The 21,222-nt window shown below is 36.0% G+C and overlaps 1 protein-coding gene across 1 annotated transcript; it reads right to left on the reverse strand.

Moving 5' to 3' along the window:
* Window positions 1–2,480: 2,480 nt before the first annotated feature.
* On the reverse strand, window positions 2,481–20,452 carry LOC114756773 (probable phospholipid hydroperoxide glutathione peroxidase). Its single transcript, XM_028945711.1, has 7 exons — window positions 20,305–20,452; window positions 19,302–19,378; window positions 18,377–18,438; window positions 18,167–18,285; window positions 17,450–17,617; window positions 17,006–17,085; window positions 2,481–2,757 (listed from the first exon to the last, which is right to left on the reverse strand). The coding sequence occupies exons 1-6, from the start codon at window positions 20,347–20,349 to the stop codon at window positions 17,053–17,055; spliced, it is 504 nt and encodes a 167-aa protein (XP_028801544.1). The 5' UTR covers window positions 20,350–20,452; the 3' UTR covers window positions 2,481–2,757; window positions 17,006–17,052.
* Window positions 20,453–21,222: the final 770 nt, after the last annotated feature.

The raw sequence follows: 21,222 nt of genomic DNA on the forward strand, positions 1-21,222 counted from the left end.
GTCCATTTTGATAATTTTTTCCTTAAAGAGCATTCAAAGAGCTTTCTGTGGAATTTTGAAACACCTCCATATGATTTTTCTAGATTTAGTTATGATTTTTCAAAGTTGGACCTGTAATCTGAAAGTGCATAGTGAACAGTATATTTTTTGTAAATTAGCATCCAGTTACATTTTTATGAGCTTAAGGCCATCCAAAATAGTCAAAAATTGTTCTAAATGGACTCTTAAAGTATAATAGAAGTAAGGTGTGACACTTAACACTTTAAAATGATAGGGGGAAAAAAAAGTAAACCCAAATTAATTTTGGAAATTAAAAAAATGGTTAATATAATCTTTAGTCTTTCAAATTTGTCTTTATTTTGGTTATGATTCCCCAAATTTCAAATCATTGATTTTGGTTCCTCTAAGGGGAAAATGGTCTATGTTTTTATTGTATTATATGAACTAATGTTTTAAATAAAAAGAAATTTGAGAGACCAAAACCAGTGATTTAAAATTTGATGGACCAAAACCAAAATGAGAATAAATTTGAGGGACTAAAATTTATATTAACCCTAAAAAAAATGACAAAAATGCTCTTTTTTTTTTTTTTTAAAAAAAAGGGATTTTACACCCGCAACCAAAGCCCTTGCTGGCGAGAGAGTTTTCCTTGACCAAAGGGGGAAAATTTTTTTAAGGAAAATGAAGGAGGCAAGATTTGATCCTACCACCTAATAGTCATTTGGGCCAAGAAAAACAAGATCTTTGGGTCATCAATGACTTCTTAATAGTATAATACAAAAACAACAAAAATAAAGGTGCAAACATACCCCTGATATTATTTTTTAAGTGCACTCAGTATCTCTCGATCTTTTTAGTGGTGTAATTTTACCCATATTTTCTTTTGAAGTGCAATTTATCCCTCAGGGATAAAATTTTATTCCTAACATGTTACGTATCAAGGGGCAAAAAACATGTTAATCCCAACTCAATACTTATTACACAATTAGGGTTTGATATCCTAGATGAAATAGTCATTTTTAAATGTTATTTCACAATAAAGACTTCTTATTTTTAAATACATTATTATCATGATATAGAGCCAAAATAAATGAGTTTTTGCATTATATTATTAAGAAGTCATTGTTGCCTCAATTGTCACCTTACCTTTGTTGGCTCAAATGACTATTAGATGGTAGAATCAATCCCACCTCCTATACTTTCGTATAGTAATTTCCGCACTTTGGAAAAAAAAAAAAAATCTCTCCTGCCAATCGCCACTATGCCGGTGGTTGGCCGCCAATGAGGGCTCTGGTGAGGGGTTCAAAACTCTTTTTAAGAAAAAAAGAAAAAGCATTTTCATCATTTCTCTTGAATTTTAAAATTTTAATTTAGGTTTTTTTTTTTCCGGTCATTTTGAAGTGTTAAATATCTGAATTGATATGAAAATTTTCCCAATTTACTAAAGTATAGACCACTCGTTAAATTCAGAATAAAAACTTATAAAATTATAAGGCTTAAAACTAATGATTTGAAACTATATGGCCAAAACTAAAATTGAATCAAAATATAAGAATTACTAGCAGTATTAACCAAATTCAAAGTATCAAATTCGATTTTGATAACTTAGTTTTAGTACTAGACACGTGTCCCTAAGCACTTTAGGGCATTTTCAACAACTATAGATATCAACATTTCAAGGATAAACTCAGTAATTATGCGTAAAAGCTGTGCACATTATGGATGTAGTGAGATGAGTCAACTGTAGAGACTAAAAACAGTTTTGAAAACAAAAAAAAAAATCTGTGTGAATAATTGTTTTATAAAATTACATTTGCAAATAAACATATTGAGTCTAAAGTTTTGACACAGAAAAACCTATCAGCAGAGAAGGAGGAGTTTTTCAATTTTCCCAAACAAAAAAAAATGCAGAAAGATTTTACAAACAATTAAAAACACTTAAATAAAAATAACATACCAAACAATTTTTTTTTTTTGGTTTTTAAAAACTAAAAAACTGTTTTCAAAACAAAAAAGGCATAAAATTGGCAATTTATTTATATAATGGGCGTACATGGCTTCAATACTCGCTCAATTTTTACTCTAAACACCTGCGAATGTCTGACCTACGTGATCACATCATAAGCCAAAATTGGGAGGGAAGAAAACAAACGATGAAAGTGCAATTTGACATTGCTCGTACACCTAACAGGTGTGCGTCTAGTGATGCCCAAATGAAGAAAATATTCCAGATTATAAAATGAATGACCCTAAGCATAAAAACCGAATTATGATACATGGGGCAGCTTATTAAGGGTTTTAATTATATGGATACAGATTTTAGATTGTGATTGTGTTAATTTACGCCTCATTGACTGAGATTGCTTTTTTCCCCCTTTTGTTCACTTTCTAAACGAACTCCCACAATTTTGGACACTTTTACAAACTTGCTATTTTGATCCAGTGGATCCTCAATTATTTGTTGCCTGTGCACAAGGGCATATATGGCACACTAAGCAGTGCGTATTGTAATCTCAAATAAAAGAACGCATTCAAGTACATTTAATTTGCCGGAGACTGTATCTAATATATGTGCATGTATATGCTGCATAATGATAATCTGACCAAAGCCATAAAGATAAGCAGGGGAATACAAACACATCCGGTACAACATTAATAAATATTGAAGCCGTTTATTCAGCGAGTATACATTCACAAATTACACGCTTAGGCAAGTCACTAATCCTCTGAAAGTACCAGCCGATTTTATTCTGTGTCCTGCGCCAAAGAACACAACCAAAGAGTATTAGTTGATACAGACTTGTGTCTTTTTAATGATGCATAGATGCCAACCAGCTAGTCAGCCTGCAAAATTTTTGGCTGTAAAGTGAACTATTTTGACTTATAAAGCATGAATAGTGCACTGTTTTATGCTATTAATATGATTTTTTGTTCATTCGTTTGTTAGATGACTCGACAATAATTCATCTTCAGCAATTTTCAACTCATGGACATCTTGCATTTCATAGAGAAAACCCTTTTTGCATTTGACTACCTTCTTCGGACACTTGCGAACAAAACTGAGAACCACACAAGAAAACATTAGACTTGTTTTTCCACTCAGATTGTTCATTGGCAACCTGTACCTAAGAGCCATTATAAGCGTCTGAATTTCATCATGCCGACAAGACAGTTGAACATGTGCCCAAATTGGGGCAAAAAAACACACACACACACAAAAAAAACAAACAAACAAAAGACAATTGAGAAACTAAATAATGCTGCAGTAACAAGTAACATTGTCGAAACAAACAGAAGAATCAAGCACTTCCATCTGATGAATATTTTGATTTCTATTACACTTGTGCACAATTAGTTGAATACCTTAGCTGTTCTATGTTCTTTTGGTGCTATAAAATACTTCCTCCAATCCTTTCTATAAAACATTAGGCCAAAAAAAAAAAAAAATCCTTTTTACAAAACCACGTTAACTACTTTCCTAAAATTAAAAAAATTAGTTAAAGTTAATTCAATGTTTAACAACTTTTCAAAATTACTTTTGATAGGTGTAGCTCATTGGGGAGACAGGATCAAAGAAGCCAATATAAAGAGGCAAGCATATTAGAATCTAAAAATTGAGGAAAAAAGACGGAATGGCAAGCTCCTCTTCGAGAGTGCTGGTGCTAATGGACTTTCCTTTGCTCTAAGGGCGGCTTGAATCTGATTTGTTACAAAGAACGAAGAAGATGAGAAGTGTGGCAAAGAATGGTGAAGTGGAGGAGGGAAGTAAAGTGATGGTGTCGTTTGCCAACATGGTGTAAGGCGTTGATGTAGAGATGGGAAATTATGAGTGGGATAAGGAAGAAAACATGCGAGAAGGTCTAGGCATCACTGTGATTCACCATACTAAGGGCTCACTACTGATTCTGGAGATTAAGATCTCAGAAGAGGGGAAGAGGAAACTGTGGAAACTTGTCGAGAAGAGTTTGATAGTTAAGCTGCTTAGTTGGAAATTGAGCTTGCATTCAATAGAGCCAAAACTAGAGGTACTATGGGCAAAGCATGGGTTGATCTCTATGGTTGATCTTAAGAACGATTTTTTTATGGTCAAATTCACTAGCTAGGAAGACTATCATAGGGCAAGAAGGGAGGGACCTTGGTTGATCGCTGACCATTATTTGACTGAGGGAATGGAAAGTGAACTTCAATCCAATGACCGAAGTGTTGGAGGATGTTTTGGTTTGGGTCTGTTTGTCGGATTTGCCACTCGAGTGTTATGAGGAAGAGGTGTTGCAGATTATTGGGGATCAGATTGGTAAGACGATAAAGGTGGACACCACCACATCTTTCGAATCTAGAGGCAAGTTTGCAAGGTTATGAGTTCAGGTGGATTTGATGACGCCTCCTCTGCCACATTTCATTATGGAAGGAAATGAGTTTAAGGTTGAATATGAAGGGCTGTATCTGTTATGCTTTCATTGTGGTAGGTATGGGCATATGGAAAGAGATTGTAAGGAAAAAAGTAGAGGACATGAAGAAAAAGAGTGGGAAGGCAAAGGGAAATATGGAGGAAATAAGAGGAGCGACTTCATGGGTCCTAGTCAGAAACAAAGGGGAAGTAGGAGGTTTGGGAGTGGAAATAAGGCTATAGAAGGTGAAATGGAGCTAAAAGACTAGCTGGCTCTTGTTTCAACGGGTTAGAAGTTGAAGAAGTGTTTGGGGGGTAACAAAGGACAAGTTGTTCGTGCATTGGTTCCAGTTTATGAAAACAGGAAAAAGAATAAAGTGGTGGATGATCGGTCTTGGGAGGAAATTGCAGAGGAATGGAAGGGTCAAACTAGAAATATCGAGGAAAAAATGAGATAATTGAAGGCCCTAAGAGGAGGAATCCAGTGCTGATGGATGGAAGAGCGGGTAAGGCAGAGAACATGGTACACGATGTGGTGAACTATAGGGAATGCCTAAAGGAAATTGATGTGAATGTGCTACATGATAAGGAACTGACGACAACAAGGAAAGATAGAATTAGTGGTATGTTTGAAGGGAGGCACTAAGGGAATGGAGAGTGGATTGATGAGGATTAACTGACCTGGTGTCTCCTTTTCAGGTTGTTATGATGTCAAAAGACATTTTATGTTGGAATTGCTATGGGGTCGGTAGTAAGGAGGCGGAGAGGGATGTGAGGATGATGATTTGGTTGAGGAGACCGGAGATTGTGGTTCTCATGGAAACTAGAGTTCTAGCAAGTAGAGCATATGTATTTTTCAGGAAGCTTGGTTACAAAGAACAAGCTGTTTGTGCATTGATTCCAGTTTATGAAAACAGTAAAAAGAATAAAGTGGTGGATAATCAGTCGTGGGAGGAAATTGCAGAGGAATAGAAGGGTCAAACTAGAAATATGGAGGAAAGAAATGAGATAATTGAAGGCCCTAAGAGGAGGAATCCAGTGCTGATGGATGGAAGAGCGGGTAGGGCAGAGAACATGGTACACGATGTGGTGAACTCTACGAAATGCCTAAAGGAAATTGATGTGAATGTGCTGCATGATAAGGAACTGACGATAGCAAAGAAAGATAGAATTAGTGGTATGTTTGGAGGGAGGCACTGAGGGAATGGAGAGCGGATTGATGAGGATTGACTGAGCTAGTGTCTCCTTTTCAGGTTGTTATGATGTCAAAAAATATTTTATGTTAGAATTGCTGTGGGGTTGGTAGTAAGGAGGTGGAGAGGGATGTGAGGATGATGATTTGGTTGAGGAGACCGGAAATTGTAGTTCTCATGGAAGCTAGAGTTCCAGCAAATAGAGCAGATGTGTTTTTCAAGAAGCTTGGTTACAAGGATGTGGAGGTAATTGAGGGTGTTGGCTTTGTTGGAGGTGTATGGGTAGCTTGAAACCCAAGGGGGATTCAAATGGAGTGTTCGGAAAAAAGAAGCCAGTACAGCCATTTTAAAGTCAATTTTGATCAAGAGGAGCATTGGGTGATCACTTTTGCTTATGTGGCACCTCGTGAGGGGGAGAAGAGAGAATTTTGGGAGATGTGTAACTTTGTTGGCCTGAACAGTTAGCCTTGGATGATTATTGGAGATCTTAATTATATTAGAAGCAAAAGTGAAAAGAAAGGGACCCCTATCAATTTAGGCTGTTGTGGCCTTTTTGAAGAATCAATAATTGTGGATTGATGAATGTTGGTTCTTATGGCAATGCTTGTACTTGGAGGGGACCACTCATACCTAGCTATCAGAGAGTGTATGGAAGGTTAGATAGAGAACTCTGTAATGAACTTTGGAGATTGAAGTTCCCAAAAGCAATCATTCGTGCTTTAGCACGACAAAGAGAGTGAAGATGATAACAAAGAGAACCTAAAAGATGAAGAAATGGGTCTTATCATCAAAAGGTTTAAGACATTCTAAAAAAACAAAGCCAAAAGGAGGTTTCAATCAAAACTCCACATCTCAGAATGAGCCAAAGAAACCAATCATCTCCTTCAAATGCAAAAAGCCGGGGCACATCAAAGCAGAATGTCCTCAGCTGTCCAAGATAAAGTACAAAAAAAAGAAGAAAGAAAACTTCAGAAAGAAAAAAAGCATTTGTCACGTCAATCTGGGGAGATAGTTCCTTAAAGGAAGAAGAAAGCGACAACGAAGAAATCGCCAACATCTGTCTCGTGGCTCAGGAAGATGAAGATTTAGAGACAGATGAGGTAATCACTTCTGAACCCTCCTATAATGAATTACAATTTGAATACAATGCATTACATTCAGAATTAGTAAGAATTACAAAGGAGTTGGTAAGCTCCAAGAAAAACATAAAGCTTCTGGAGGAACAGCAAGCGAAGCAAAAAGATAACACAGTTCCACCTCCAATATGTACGAAATGTGAACAGAGCAGAAGAAAGGCTGAAGATCTCACAAGAACCTTGGAAAAATTCACTAAGGGCAGTGAAATGCTCAAAGTGATTCTGAGACCTCAACGATGTTCAATGGATAAAACCAGAATAGGATATGATCCTATTCAAGACGAAAGGAAAGGAGAAAAATAGTGGTTGGTCGTATCTTATCTTCTTTAGAAATACTGTTCATTCTTCTAACCTTTTTGCAATATGTTCTTATTGCAGCCGTAAAGGTCATGCAACCTATTCTTGTTATCACAAGAAGAAATGAATTTACAGGACTTTAAAATGGGTGCCCAAAAGTACTTATATGCCTAGGACAATCTATACTAATAAAAAAAGACCCAAGAAGATATAGGGACCTAAAACATGATTGTCTTGTTGCAGGTATGTCTCAAAGCATCCAGAACAAACAAGTGGTACATCGACAGTGGGTGCTCCAGACATATGATGGGTGACACTGAGAAATTCACATCACTCAAACCAAGAGAAGGAGGCAAAATAAGCTTTGGTAGCAATCAATCTGGAAGAATTGCTGGAACCCGAGAAATAAGAAGTGACAAAGGGATGAAAGTTGAAGATTTGTACTACGTAGAAGGCTTGTCACAATCTGCGCAATGTCAATCAGAGTACTGACAAAAACAACTAGGTGATCTTCGATTCAAAGGAATGCTTAGTAATAAGCAAAGATGACTTGCCACTGAAGAAGAATAATTGAATGTAAAGCTAAGATGACTTGCCATTGAAGAAGGAAGAATTGAATGTAAAGCTGAAAGCTCCAAGGTATGATAATTGTTATACTCTTCAAATTAATTCAAAACTTTTTGTAAACTATTTTATTAGCAAAAAAAAGGAAAGTAGGGTTTGGCATAGACGTCTTGCACATGTTAACATGAATCAACTTTCAAAATTAACAAAGAGGGACTTGGTTGTTGGTTTACTGAAAATTCAGTACGAACATAATATTATTTGCGATACTTGTCAGAAGGGTAAACAAATAAAATCCTCCTGTAAATCAAAGAAGACAGTCTCAATCGAAAAGCCACTCCAAATGCTTCATATGGATTTGGTTAGTCCGTTAAGGGTCAAAAGTTTCGGTGGAAATCTATATACTCTTGTGATAGTTGATGACTATTCGAGATTCACCTGGACTCTGTTTCTTTCCTCTAAAGATGAGACGTTTAATGCATTCAATGTTTTTGCCAAAAAGGTCCAAAATGATAAACGTATTTCTATTGTGTCAATCAGATCTGATGATGGAGGAGAATTCGAGAACAAATTCGTGGATTACTGTCACGAGCATGGGATTGATCACAACTTCTCAGCACTAAGAACTCCTCAACAAAATGGAGTTGTTGAACGAAAGAACAAAGTGCTCACGGAAATGGCAAGAGCAGTGCTAAATGAGAAAGGGATTTCACAAGTGTTTTGGGCCGAAACAATAAGCATGGCTTGCTACATCTCCAATAGAGCTTACATTAGAACACTGTTCAGAAAAACTTCATATGAGCTATACAAAGGAAGAAAGCCTGACCTGGCACATCTTGAAGATCTTCCGGAGTAAGTGTTATATCCACAACAACAACAAAGAGAATCTCAGTAAATTCGATCTTAAAGCTGATGAAGGTTTATTTCTCGGTTACTCTAATCGCAATAAAGCTTATACATTTTTCAACAAAAGCACTTTCACAATTGAAGAGTTAATACATGTGTTTGCTGAAACTGAGCCGATTTCAAAACCTCTAGATGATGATGTTGAGATCGTTCAAGATTTTCAAAAATTGAATTTAAACAAATCTTCAAATAAAGTACCTTCAGAAGAATTTTTAGAAAACAAAAATGATTCAAATGTACCGCTTTCACAAGAAAACTTAGAATAGCCTTAGACTTGGAGGCATAATAGAAACCATCCTCTGAAACAAGTCACTAGTGAAGTCAATAAAGGAATCCGGAGACAAGTGTTCACTGAAGTGCGCTTCTCTGCATTCATCTCACATATTGAACCAACCAATGTTGACGAAGCTCTATCCGATGAATTTTAGATAGTTGCAATGCAGGAAGAACTGAACCAATTTGAGAGGAATCAAGTTTGGGAATTGGTACCCAGACCTAATGATAATCCGGTCATAGGCACCAAATAGGTATTTAAAAATAAGCTCGATGAATCTGCGCCAATCGTCAGGAACAAAGCTAGATTAGTAGCTAAAGGGCATAATCAGGAAGAAGGTATTGATTATGAGGAAATATATGCTCCAGTAGCTAGATTGGAAGCTATACGAGTACTCTTAGTCTTTGCTTGCATAAAAGATTTCAAATTATATCAAGAGGATGTTAAAAATGCATTTTTGAACAGTTATATTTTAGAAAAAGTTTTTATTGAACAGCCTCCTAGTTTCGAAGACTCAAACTTCCCTGATCATGTTTACAAACTGAAAAAGGCTTTATATGGTTTAAAACAAACTCCTAGAGCTTAGTACGAACGCTTTAACAATTTTCTGATAGAAAAAGGTTTTGAAAGAGGCATAGTAGACTCTATACTTCTTTCTGGGATTGCAAATCAAGCAAAAGAAAAATGATATATTCATATCCCAGACAAAGTATCTCAAGAAATTACTAAAGAAATATGGATTAGAAAATACAAAAAATGTAAAAACTCCTATGAGCTCAACCATTTCACTGGACACAAACGAGAAGGGCAAGGACGTGAATCTAACCAAGTATAGAGGAAAGATTGAGCCATTACTCTATCTCACAACAAGCAAACTAGATATTAAATTTAGTGTGAGAATGTGTGTAGGATATCAATCAACCCCAAGAAATCACACAAAGAAGCCGTCAAGAGAATCCTCAAATAACTTGTCGGAACACAAAATCTGGAAATCTGGTATTCGAAAAAGGAAACAAAATATCTAATGAGATACTCAGATGCAGATCATGGAGGTTACAAGACAGACAAAAAAAGTACCAGTAGTCAATGTCAATTCCTCATAGGATGTCTTGTCTCGTGGTCAAGCAAAAAACAGAATACTGTGGCAATATCTTCTACTAAATCAGAATACGTTGCCACAGTCAGCTGTTGTGCTTAGATTCTATGGCTAAAACAACTACCAAGATTTGGGAATCAACTTGAAGGAGATTCCAATTCTGTGTGACAACACGAGTGCAATAAGCCTGTCCAGGAATCTAGTTCATCATGCCTGAACTAAGCATATTGACGTTCGACATCATTTCATTCGGGATCATGTTTAAAAGAAAGATGTAAAAGTAGAATTCATCTCCACCAAATATCAAATAGCAAACATTTTCACGAAGCCTCTCGATCAACAAAAGTTCAACTATTTCAGAAGAGAATTGGAAATGGTAAATCCCAATGAGCATTAAGAAATCTCATTATCTCTCTAATTTGAGTCTTTAGATTTAATGTTTTGATGATTAAAAGATTAACTTAAGCATCGAAGTATATAAAAATTTATTTTGTAGGAAGCTCTATTTCATTGAAGAAAAACAGAGGTAAACAGAGTATAGAATGATCGATGAAGACATCGATAATCATGCTGTAAAGAAGGGTTAATTTATCGATCAACTAATTGATAAACGAGGAATATGAAGCAAAAGAAAAAGATGGAAGAAATGTTATCGATAAGCTGATCAATCACTCAATTATCGATCAACAGCAGCATAGGATCACAGTCAAGTCCAGCAAATGGGTAAGAATTATCGAAAAACTGATCAATAAATTGTTAATCGATCAAATGATCGATAAAACAAGCCAGGTACGCCTTCTAACTCCCGTCAGTTATCGCAACTCTAACTCGATAAGCTGTTCCCCTGTTCCTACACAACGGTCCAAAACTCGCTATTCTATTAAATTACTGTTCCTTTCCACTCGAAATCACTCCTGAAGCATCCTCATTCTCCACCGCACCCTTCAAACACTCTTTTCACCAATCAAATCCTCAGAATCCCTCGGTACAACAAGAATGGTGAGAGTTAAGCAACCGAATGTCGGCCAAGAGAAAAGCATCGAAAAACAAACCCAGTCTCGAGACACTACAAAGAAAAGATACATACTGAAAGTGAGAGAAGAACCATCAAAGAAGGGAGGAGTATTGAAGATTCATGAAAGTTAGACCAAAGAGCAACTCACTCCTCTGAGAAAATCTCCACGGTCAAAGTCAAAATCCAAGCTACCAATGGTTACACCAGAGTCTGAAACAAAATCTGATGAGGAAGCTTCAGTTCAGAAAGCTGTGGAGGTTGCATTACGAGTTCCTATCCCCAAGCAACCAAGACAGAGGAAACAGAAAGCAAGTGAGGGTCCGTCACACCAAGCCCCTAGCCAAGGTATCCTTTCTGAACCATCTGAATTTCTTACTGGAAATCTAGAAAAGGACATAAACCAAGGGAGATTCAAAGCTAATTTTGCAACTCAAGTTTTGTCTTGTGGTCGTGGCAGATTTGGATAGTTTGAAAAAGAATGAGAAAATCAAATTAGATTTGAGTAACCCTCTGGAGCACTATTCCAACTGGCTGCGTATTGGCGGTGAATATTGTCCTGAAGTGGTTAAGAGATTTTACTGCAATATGGAATTTGTGGAAGAATATGATGACGAAGATAATTTGGTGAATAATTATCTCACAACACAACTCAGAGGCAGAACCATTAGCCTCACTTCTGCCAAGATAAATGAGCTACTGGGAAATCCTGAATGTGTCAGAGGAGGGGATATGAATGACATAAAAGCATATAAGATTTTGATACAGAGTGATAATTACCCAAGAGAACTGAACTTCCCACCGAAACAAGTGTGATTATTATAGAATAATCCACTACATTTATTCGAGGAGCATGATGAATAAGTCTGGCAGTTTCTCCCACCTAAATTAAGATGACTACCTATTGTTAACTAGGATAATCAGTGGGGAGAAGATCAATATTGGAGCCTTGATTTATAATGAGATGAAGGATTTTATCCTCAACAAATCCAAATCCACTCCCATCCCCTATCCTCAGCTAGTAACATACTTCCTTCAAGCACACAATATTGCACTATTTGAGCCTGGGGAAGTTAAAGTAAAAGTTCCTGCATTTGGAGTTAACCAACTCAACAAGATGAAGATTCTTGTACCCTTTCGATCTTCCTAGAAATTGGCAAGAAAGGAGAAAGCAAAACAGCCAATGACAAGTGCTTCAAAGGGGCAAGATGAAGCTGAATCTTCTGCAAAGTCCTCTCAAACCTCAGGTCCCTCATTTTATGGCAGTCTATTCGAAATATTTTCCAAACTGAAGTACAAGAATTTGAGAAAAGATTATATGCCACAACCAAAGACTATGGGGAAATATCTGACAAGAAATTTGATGGTCTTTCCAAAATTTTGGAGCTTCATTACCGAGCCATGATAGTTTTGGAAAAAGAAATCTCACAGAGGTTTGATCATGGTGAAAGAGAAATCAGAGATCTAAAAGGGATGATGGCCTCTCTCTGCAACAATTTTTCTGCACCAAGCACTTCCTTCAGTTTTGAAGACCTGCTTTCACACCCTTCATCTCCTTCTCCTTCTCAACCTCAACCAGAACCACCTACTTCATCTATATCCACTTCTCCCATTTCTACTTCACCATCTATACCTTCTACCTCTCCCACTCTTCCTCCTACCTTAGCCCTTATCACAGTCCCTCAGTCTACTCCCTCTATGCTACTTCCATCCATTCCTCAAACTGTCTCTCCATTTACTCAGTTTCCTCCTCTTCCCATCTCAATCACCTTGCCTTCCCCACCTTTTGATGCTAACAAAAAAAGAGAGAATGAATCTGTTTAGTTGTTTGTCTAGTTGTTTAACTTTGTTGATTTTTGTTATTTTTGTTTTTCATATATTTTTGTTATGTAATCTGAATTCTAGGTTATCATTTGAATTCTGACATGTCATTTTTTTATATTTACTGATGAATACTGTTATCTGTCATATGATTCTGTTAAATTCCTGATGTAGTTTAAATTTTATCTAATAAAATCTAATTTATCTTACACTTGTGTTTTGTCATCATCAAATAAGAAGAGAATGTTAGATTTAAGGTTTTGATGATAACAAATTGAGTAATCTGTGTTTTGGTAAGTTGATCGATCACTCGATCGATCAAAGGTTTATCGATCACTTGTCAGATAAATTCCCTGTGTAAACGAGTAACTTAGCAAAAATGTTAATCGATAACTTGATAGATAAATTAGTTTATATGTATTGATCAATCAATTGATTGATCATTGTTAACACTGTTTTGTATAAAAGTCTACATAAAATTATCGATCAATTTATTGATAATCTAATGATTGAACAACTATCAGATAATGGACACAATTTTGGTAAGTATTTATCAATCACTGGATCGATAAATAAGTCATCACTAAGAAGACAGATAAATGGTAAAGCTCTTTCACTTTAGTTATAGTCTGTTTCTCTCATCATTTATCGATTAATAATATGATCGAACATTGCTTAATAACCCACTCAATACGTCTGTGTTCAAGGTTGTTATCTGGTTGATTTATCGATCAGTGATTTATCAGTCAAATGATCAATCATCGCTATCTCGCTCTACCTTCCAAGTTATGGTTTTTCGATCACTAGATCGATAATCTATTTATCAATGAAATGATCAATCACCCATATATCTGACTGTTTTGTTTACACATAACGTGATCAATCAAACTTTTTCCTAGCATTTCAGAACTAAGTCTCTCTGTTATATTTTATCTATCACTCGATCAAACATTAATCGATCATCATTGGTTTTGTGCCCTTTGAAAAATTTTGTTAAATTTCTTTTATCAATCAAGTCTTCCATCATTCATTTACCGATAAAGTACTCAATCATTGTTCCTTGAAAATATATTTCTATCTCACTTTGCTTTATTGATAGCTCGATCGATCAAGCAGTTTTCGATCACTTGATCGATTATTGACTCTTTCCAGTTAAATATCAACAAGTTACCGTGATTCTCAAAATATATTGATTATTTCCCTTCGAGCTTTTCTCAACCTTCTTCTTTATCTTAATTCTCTATTTTAAGGAATTCAAAATCAAAAGTGACCTTGAGCCTTTCCTCTACATGTTTTTTTGAAGTCACTATTTTCTTTTATCAATTACCTGATCGATAAGTTATCAATCCATAACTTGATTGATAAATAAATTTGCCTGTTTCAAATTCTTTCTATTTGATTAATCGATAATTTGATCGATCAACCAGTCATCGATCATTACTTCGATCAAGGATGTCTAGTTCTTGTTCAACCCATTTAGTAATTGATTGATTCCACTTTCAAACTATAAATGTTCATTTTTATCATTTGATCAGTTGTGCTCCTAAGTTTTACTCTGCAATAAAAACTTATAAGATTGAAGTATTATTACAGATTACGAAGAAGAACTCAATGGTTATCCAACGGTTGTTTAGTAGCATGTAAACTATCATGTCAGAAGCATTAATGGCGAAAACCGTTGCAACTAGAAAAACACACAACTGAACTCTCAACGGCTAGAAACTCTTCCGTTTAATGGTTATTAAACTTCCTTAACTATAAAAGGCGCGAAGAAGCATTGAATGCATAGATTGAATACACGAGCTATGTTCTGCAAATAACTTACTGTTGCATTTAATACTTTGTTCTTATTTGTACTGAATTTCAATGTTTCTCATCTATTTGCTCTGTGAGAGAGCTCTACATATTATCCTTAATTACTTTCTAAGTGAAACTCAAGAGTGTGGACTCTTGAGTGAGTCTGTAACCTTATGGGTAGTAAGGGCGAGTGATTAAGCAAATCAATTGTTGTACTGCAGCGCCAAGAGCCCAATTAATCTTGGAACTTAATGAAATACTCAGAGGTGTTCTGAGGACTAGACGTAGGTCAAGTGGTTAAAACTTAAACACTATAAATTCTATATCTACTCTCTACGGTGAAATCACTCTAACTTACGCTCTCTGTTTCTTTCTAGCTTACTGTTTTTTAATTCGCAAGATTTTTATAACTCACCCAATTTACCTCCCTTGGGTGAAACTGCCACTAACACCACAGTATACTTTCTCTTTGTGGAAGGACATAGAAGGTATCTGGGAACGTATGAATAAAGGTGTATGGTGAAGGGTTGAATCAGGTGAGAAGGTAAATTTCTAGAAAGACCAGTGGGTTGTGAAAGGATTTACCCTATGGGAGGAGCAAAAACGTGAGGCAAGGAAGTGGAGAAGAATTGGGTGGTAGTAAACCTTGTGAATGAAGATGGGACCTGGAAGTAGGGGTGTTCACGGGACGGGACGAGACCGAGACAGGCCCGTCCCGGTCCCATCCCGATGAACAGGGACGGGACAGGGTTTTAGTCCCGTGTCCCGTCCCGTCCCGGTTTTGTCCCGGTCCTGTCGGCACTGGGACGGGACGGGACGGGACGTCCCATTCCCCTCCCCTTTTTTTTTAAAAAAATACTATAATTTTTTATATGAAATTTTTTTATGTTATAATGCTTATTTTTTGTTAGGCTTTTAAAGATAAAAACATTATAAAAAATATTATGTAGAAAACTCAATTATATAGTATAAAAAAGGTGTAAAAACAATATTGTAAAAAAAAATATGATAAAAGAAACACTATATAATGGCTTTATGAATTATTTTATTGAGGAAGGAGATATTGTTCAGATAATATTACAACTTAAGAGTTAAAAATCACTATAATAATAATAATTATTATTAATAAGTAAATTGAATAATCTAATAATAATTATTAATAAATATTTTTTTTAAAAAAAAATATCCCAGGACGGGACGGGACGGGACAACCCCGTCCCGCGTCCCGTCCCGTCCCGGTCACTGTCCTGTCCCGTACTTGTCCCGTCCCGAATTTTTTTTTGTCCCGTCCCGTCCCGTCCTGAACTCACCGGAACCGGGACGGGACAAATTGAACACCCCTACCTGGAAGTGGGAGATTTTGAGATCAGTATTAGCTGACTCAACTTGTTTGCATTTGCAAGCAATTAAGCCTCCTTGGAGGGGTGACCAAGAAGATAAATTATAGTGGGGTGGTGGTGGTAGTGGTCAGCACTTTGTGCGGGCTGGATACTAAAGGTTACGGGGGGATCGTTTAGGAGATAAAGCAACAATTTGGGATCTGGTTTGGAAATGGCTAGGACCTGAAAGAATACGGTGTTTTCTCCGGCTTGTGGCAAGAGACAAGCTGCTCACTAATAGTTTAAGGAGCAAGAGATAGGGTGGGCCAGGAGCATGTAGCGCTTGTGTGGAATAGGAGACGGTATTACATGTGATAAGAGATTGTGCCATTGCAAGAAAAGGACTGACTTTTTCCTTATAGCGACCCTAAGCATGCTAATTACAAATGACCTAGTAGATTAGTTGAAAGAAAATTGGAAGAAAGGGGACATAGTTAGAAGTGTACCTTGGAATCTCGTCTTTGGTGTCACTTGTTGGTGTTTATGGATGCAAAGGAACCTTCGAGTTTTTGGAGATCAAAATGGAGACTTGCAGGTAGAACGTGTTTAGTGTTTTGCTATTGAGATCTTCCAGGCCAAAAAAGAGAGCCAAAGATTAGTTGTACCAAAGAGGGGAAATCTGTGGTGTAGGTTGCAGGCTCTAAAGAGAGTTGGGTAAAGATCAACCCAGATGGAGCTAGTAGAGGAAACCCAGGTCGGGCGAGCTGCGGAGGAAGTGGGAATGCTTGTGCTGATGGAATGGCAAAGATTGGTCTGGATCTAAGATTTGAGGAGGGAAGACAACTTTTCTTCACAGTTCATCCGAAAGTAGCTAATAGAATAAGAGAGGAGAAAGGACTGATGTGGCAGGACATGGGCTAAGTCTTATGGGTGTCTCTGTTAGGCTTTTTTTCTATTTGACTTGTTTGTTTTAGTTGATTTAGGCCTTGAGGCCCCATTCTCCCAAAAAAAAAAAAAAAACAGACAAGCGTATTTTGGACATCAATTATAAATTTTCCATGAATTTGTAAAAGTTTTTATATTAAAAGCCCATAGGTATGGCTTTGTAAATAGAAGAGTAAGGAGTAGCAGCATACCTTTAGTGATTGGACTAACAATAATAAGAATAAAGAACAACAAGAACAAGACGACTACAATACTAACCTCTTGGCTGTTATACATAGGATATGGTATAAAATCAAATCTCAAGCTCACGATGACTGAATAAGTTTCTCAATGTCTTTCTGCAAAAAGTGGCATTCATATATAGCATATTAGCTAGCAGGGAGCATATAGGGACAACCTTAATATCTTAAATAGAATAAAACCGTTAAAATTGTGGGAAAGTGGGCCTGCTGTCAAAAGCCCACTGATTAGTTTAAACCTAATCCGCTATAATCTCCTAGAATTAAATAGCTGTATCTCTTTTAACAGTCAGATTATGACAAAATCAGGCTATTATTATTTCCTTATCTTTAGGAGGATTTTAGGGGATGTGATCAGATTCACATTAATTAGGTTTATTCTCTTTACTCTATATGTTATGTAAACCCTATTCAGGGAAATACACAGCGTACTATTCAGAAAAGTTACAAAAATTTCTCTTACCTCAATTTTCAGAGGTGAGGTGGTAGGAGCATATCTCTCCACAACCTTTCCTTCTTTATCTACCAAGAACTTTGTGAAGTTCCATTTGATCCCATCTCCAAATAGTCCCCCTTTCTGTTCTTTCAAAAACTGGTAAAGTGGCGCTGCATTCTTCCCATTCACTTCAACCTTAGGCAATTAAACTTAGGGTAGAATTATTCTCTCTTCCCTTACAAAATGCCTAAATACATATTCAACATTTACGAATATCATATAGATCACATATATACAATGGCAATTAACTGTAATTCATCATTTTCCATAAAGGAGGTTATTGCAACACATCCTTTTACGCTAGAGAGCTAAGTTTAATTTTTGAAAATATGGAGGAAGTTCATACAATTTGAACATTTCTGGGGGAAAGAGAAAGTACTTGATCCTTTAATTCATAGTAAATTTTAGGTTGTCTCCATATTCATTCTCAATGGCCTGGATATGAAACAATATCATTCAAGAACAATGAATAGTTTGTTAAATATAAGTTCAAAGTAGTGTACCCACAAAACATGAAATTACCCCGGAAAAGGGGAGGGGGTTCTGAAGTGTCCAAATATAATTAGATATGTTATGCTGTGTCTAACACGAGCATTCCTATTACTCGAAACAGACAAAATTTTTTGAAGTCCATCTGCATGTTAGAATAATTTTCCTCAGTTACAAGTATATCACATCATTTACCTTATCAAAAATAGGAAATTCAGCTTTGAATCTTGTGCAAACAACTTCCTGAATTTCTTCATTGGTTCCAGGTTCTTGTCCAAGAAACTGATTGCATGGAAATGCCAAGATTTCAAACCCTGCAGAACTCACAAGTTCTAGTGTTACAAACTTTTAAAACCTCATTGAAAAGACAATACACGAGGGTTTTTCTTTCACAAAATGACAGACCTTGGTTCTTGTATTTCTCGTACAATACATTCAATTCTTTGTAATTTGTTTGTGTCAGTCCACTGCAACAATAGCCAGATATATTATCAAGTAAATATTGCCAAAATTAAAACTTCTCAAAGAATCATGATAACAATAATACAATAAAGTAAGTCTTCCCTGTAGCAGAAGCAATCATTTCTGTTAACAATGACACTGCATATAGGTGTTTCTCTCTCCATTTTTTTTCTAATTTATAAGAAATTAATTCCCTGTTTGGCGTCGTGCCCTATGGCTTTTCCAACATCATTAGGCCAACATTCACTTTAAATCCACCTGGCAAGGTCCTATCTTAAAGGTTTAGATGAAGCTCCACGTTTCTAATTTGGAATTATTCCATGAAAAGGTTCACTGAAAATAGATAGAGCAATTTGGTAAAATCCTCAAAATCCTGAAAATGTTACATAAAAAATCTTTCTTGTTTAATAGTTTCCAATAAACCAAGAAGGCTTCTACTCAATAGCAGAATACCATTCTACTTCATCTGGCATCAAACATAATAAGAAACAAAAAGGTACATATATGCTTATAAGACACTGACTCTATTGACAATATAAAAGTTCTGTAAATAACAATCAATTAAAAGAAACAACAAAGAATCTTCAACATAAATTTCATGTGTTGATTTTACAAATCCTAACAACGGGTAAACTTGATGACCGAGAAAGTGGGCCATAAATCTCACAACTGTATGATTGAGAGACTAATGGCTTTCTACTTCATATACAAGGGGGTAAAACCAGTGATGCAACCCAGACAGAGTCCATAAATAAGGTTGAAAAGTGGACACATACTGAAGGACTTTTTCCCTTTTTTATTCTTCAAAAGGAAGATCAGATTAACATAGTTTACACAATGAACAAGCAATCAATTTAAATCAAATTACCACTGTGAAGCAACATTCACGATTAGCAGAACCTTTCCACTGTATTGACTCAGGTTCACATCATTTCCACGGATGTCCTACAATTATGGATCATAGAACATTATGCAGAAAGAAAAACGTCAGCACAAATACTAAGCAAACCTGCATTTGCGGAATTCAGAGAGCACTAAATTAACTTTATCATGCTATTCTAACTTGCAAAATCAGTACAAAATCATGCGGTGCTATTTCCTTTTACATATGAATAAACATTTCTAAAACACCGAATCACGCGGTGCTAACTTGCAAGAAAATTCGTTTGTCATTTTAACAAGAAAGAACTGCAGATCTGCAACTTAGCTTTGTCATATTTAAAAAAAAAACTTGTTGAGCGAACTAGAATTGTTTAACGACTAGGGTTAAGCAAGTAGGTTCTATTATCAGGTCATACAACTTTAAAGCCAAGGTGGGATTTATTATATATGGTTTGTATCAATACTCATCACTCAACCTCTAATTACGAGGCTAGATTAAGATGGTATAGGCCATAATATATTAATCTTGCAAGAAACATAAACAAACCAGTTCTAAACGAGCAAGCCTAAACAAACCAGTTCTAAACGAGCAAGCCCTGGATCCAAATCATGCTATAAAAAGAAAACAAGAAATAAGAAAAGGAAATGAAAGTGAAATCCGCAGTGCTAGTCTCAGCAGAACCTGGAGATACCGGGTGAGGACAACAATTAACAGGCAAGAAAATAAAAACAAAAAAAGAAAGGCACAAGAAGCCCCAAAAGATGCTTCGATATTAACTACGAAATAAAAGATCCATTGGCGTATTATCTAATTAAGTTGTAGGTTCCTACGGCACGGCATATCAATTCTATGAGCTAGTCCTACTTCTACCCATGAATGTTTCTCAGTCAAATCAGCTCTTCAATTAAGAACAAAGAAAAATTGAAGAAAACCCACAGTAAATTTTGAAGCAAGGAAGAAGGAGAAAGGAAGGGAAAAGACTGATAACCTTGACAGTGAAGTCGTAAACGGATTTGGAACTCTGTTCAGCCATGAGAGAAGAAGCAAAAGAGACGGGAACAGATTAGAATCGGAATGGAAGAGAAGAGACGCGATAGAGATAAGTCAGAGCTCGAGGCACTTTTTTATGGCCGGGTATTAATTGAACGTTGAAACTGAAACGGGAACAATCAAGCGGAGTGCCTCGGTGGATCAACATTACAAAAAAGTATTTATAAACACTTTCACACAATACTGTGAAAAAAACTCTTCTAATGTATTTAATGTATTTATTTCATATTCTGTAAATCATATTTAAAAAATTATTTATAAATCATTCCAAAACAAGTCCTTCCTCCTCATTGCCTCTTTTTTTTTTCTTTTTTGTTTTTTTGGGTTCCCAAACCGACAACCATGTAAAATTGCTATTGGTTATTACAATGGCTTATTTAATCAATACAGCGTGATCCTAATGTTGGCAAAAACAATTTTAAAAAATTGGTAAAAAAATGATTCTTAAATTTCAAAATCTCCAAATGGTCACTTAATAAACAAAATTTCAGTCCAATTATAAGTGACCAAATTAGGATTTACAAATTTGCCAAGATAACTATACTGTCCTTTATTTTAAATTAAAAAAAAAACAAGCACCTTCACCAGCTGGCCAATCACCAGAGCTCTAGTTCCAGTGATAGCTGCCGAAGTTCATGTGGGTTGCCATCACCAGAGCTCTGTCAGCCGACCGGCCATCGGTGGCCAGTAACTATTTTTTTGGGGATTTTTACAATTTCAGTAACGCAGCTTGCAAGTTTTTTAATGTTGTGAACAAGTTCGATAAAATAGCTAACAACAGATTTTTTTAAAAATTCAAAACGTAACATTGTTATAACTTCAGTAACGTGGTTAACAACTTCTATAAAACTGTTAA

The sequence above is a fragment of the Neltuma alba genome, unplaced genomic scaffold (assembly GCF_004799145.2).
Source record: "Neltuma alba isolate B1F8T4 unplaced genomic scaffold, ASM479914v2 tig00010500_pilon, whole genome shotgun sequence".
Lineage (NCBI taxonomy): Eukaryota > Viridiplantae > Streptophyta > Magnoliopsida > Fabales > Fabaceae > Neltuma > Neltuma alba.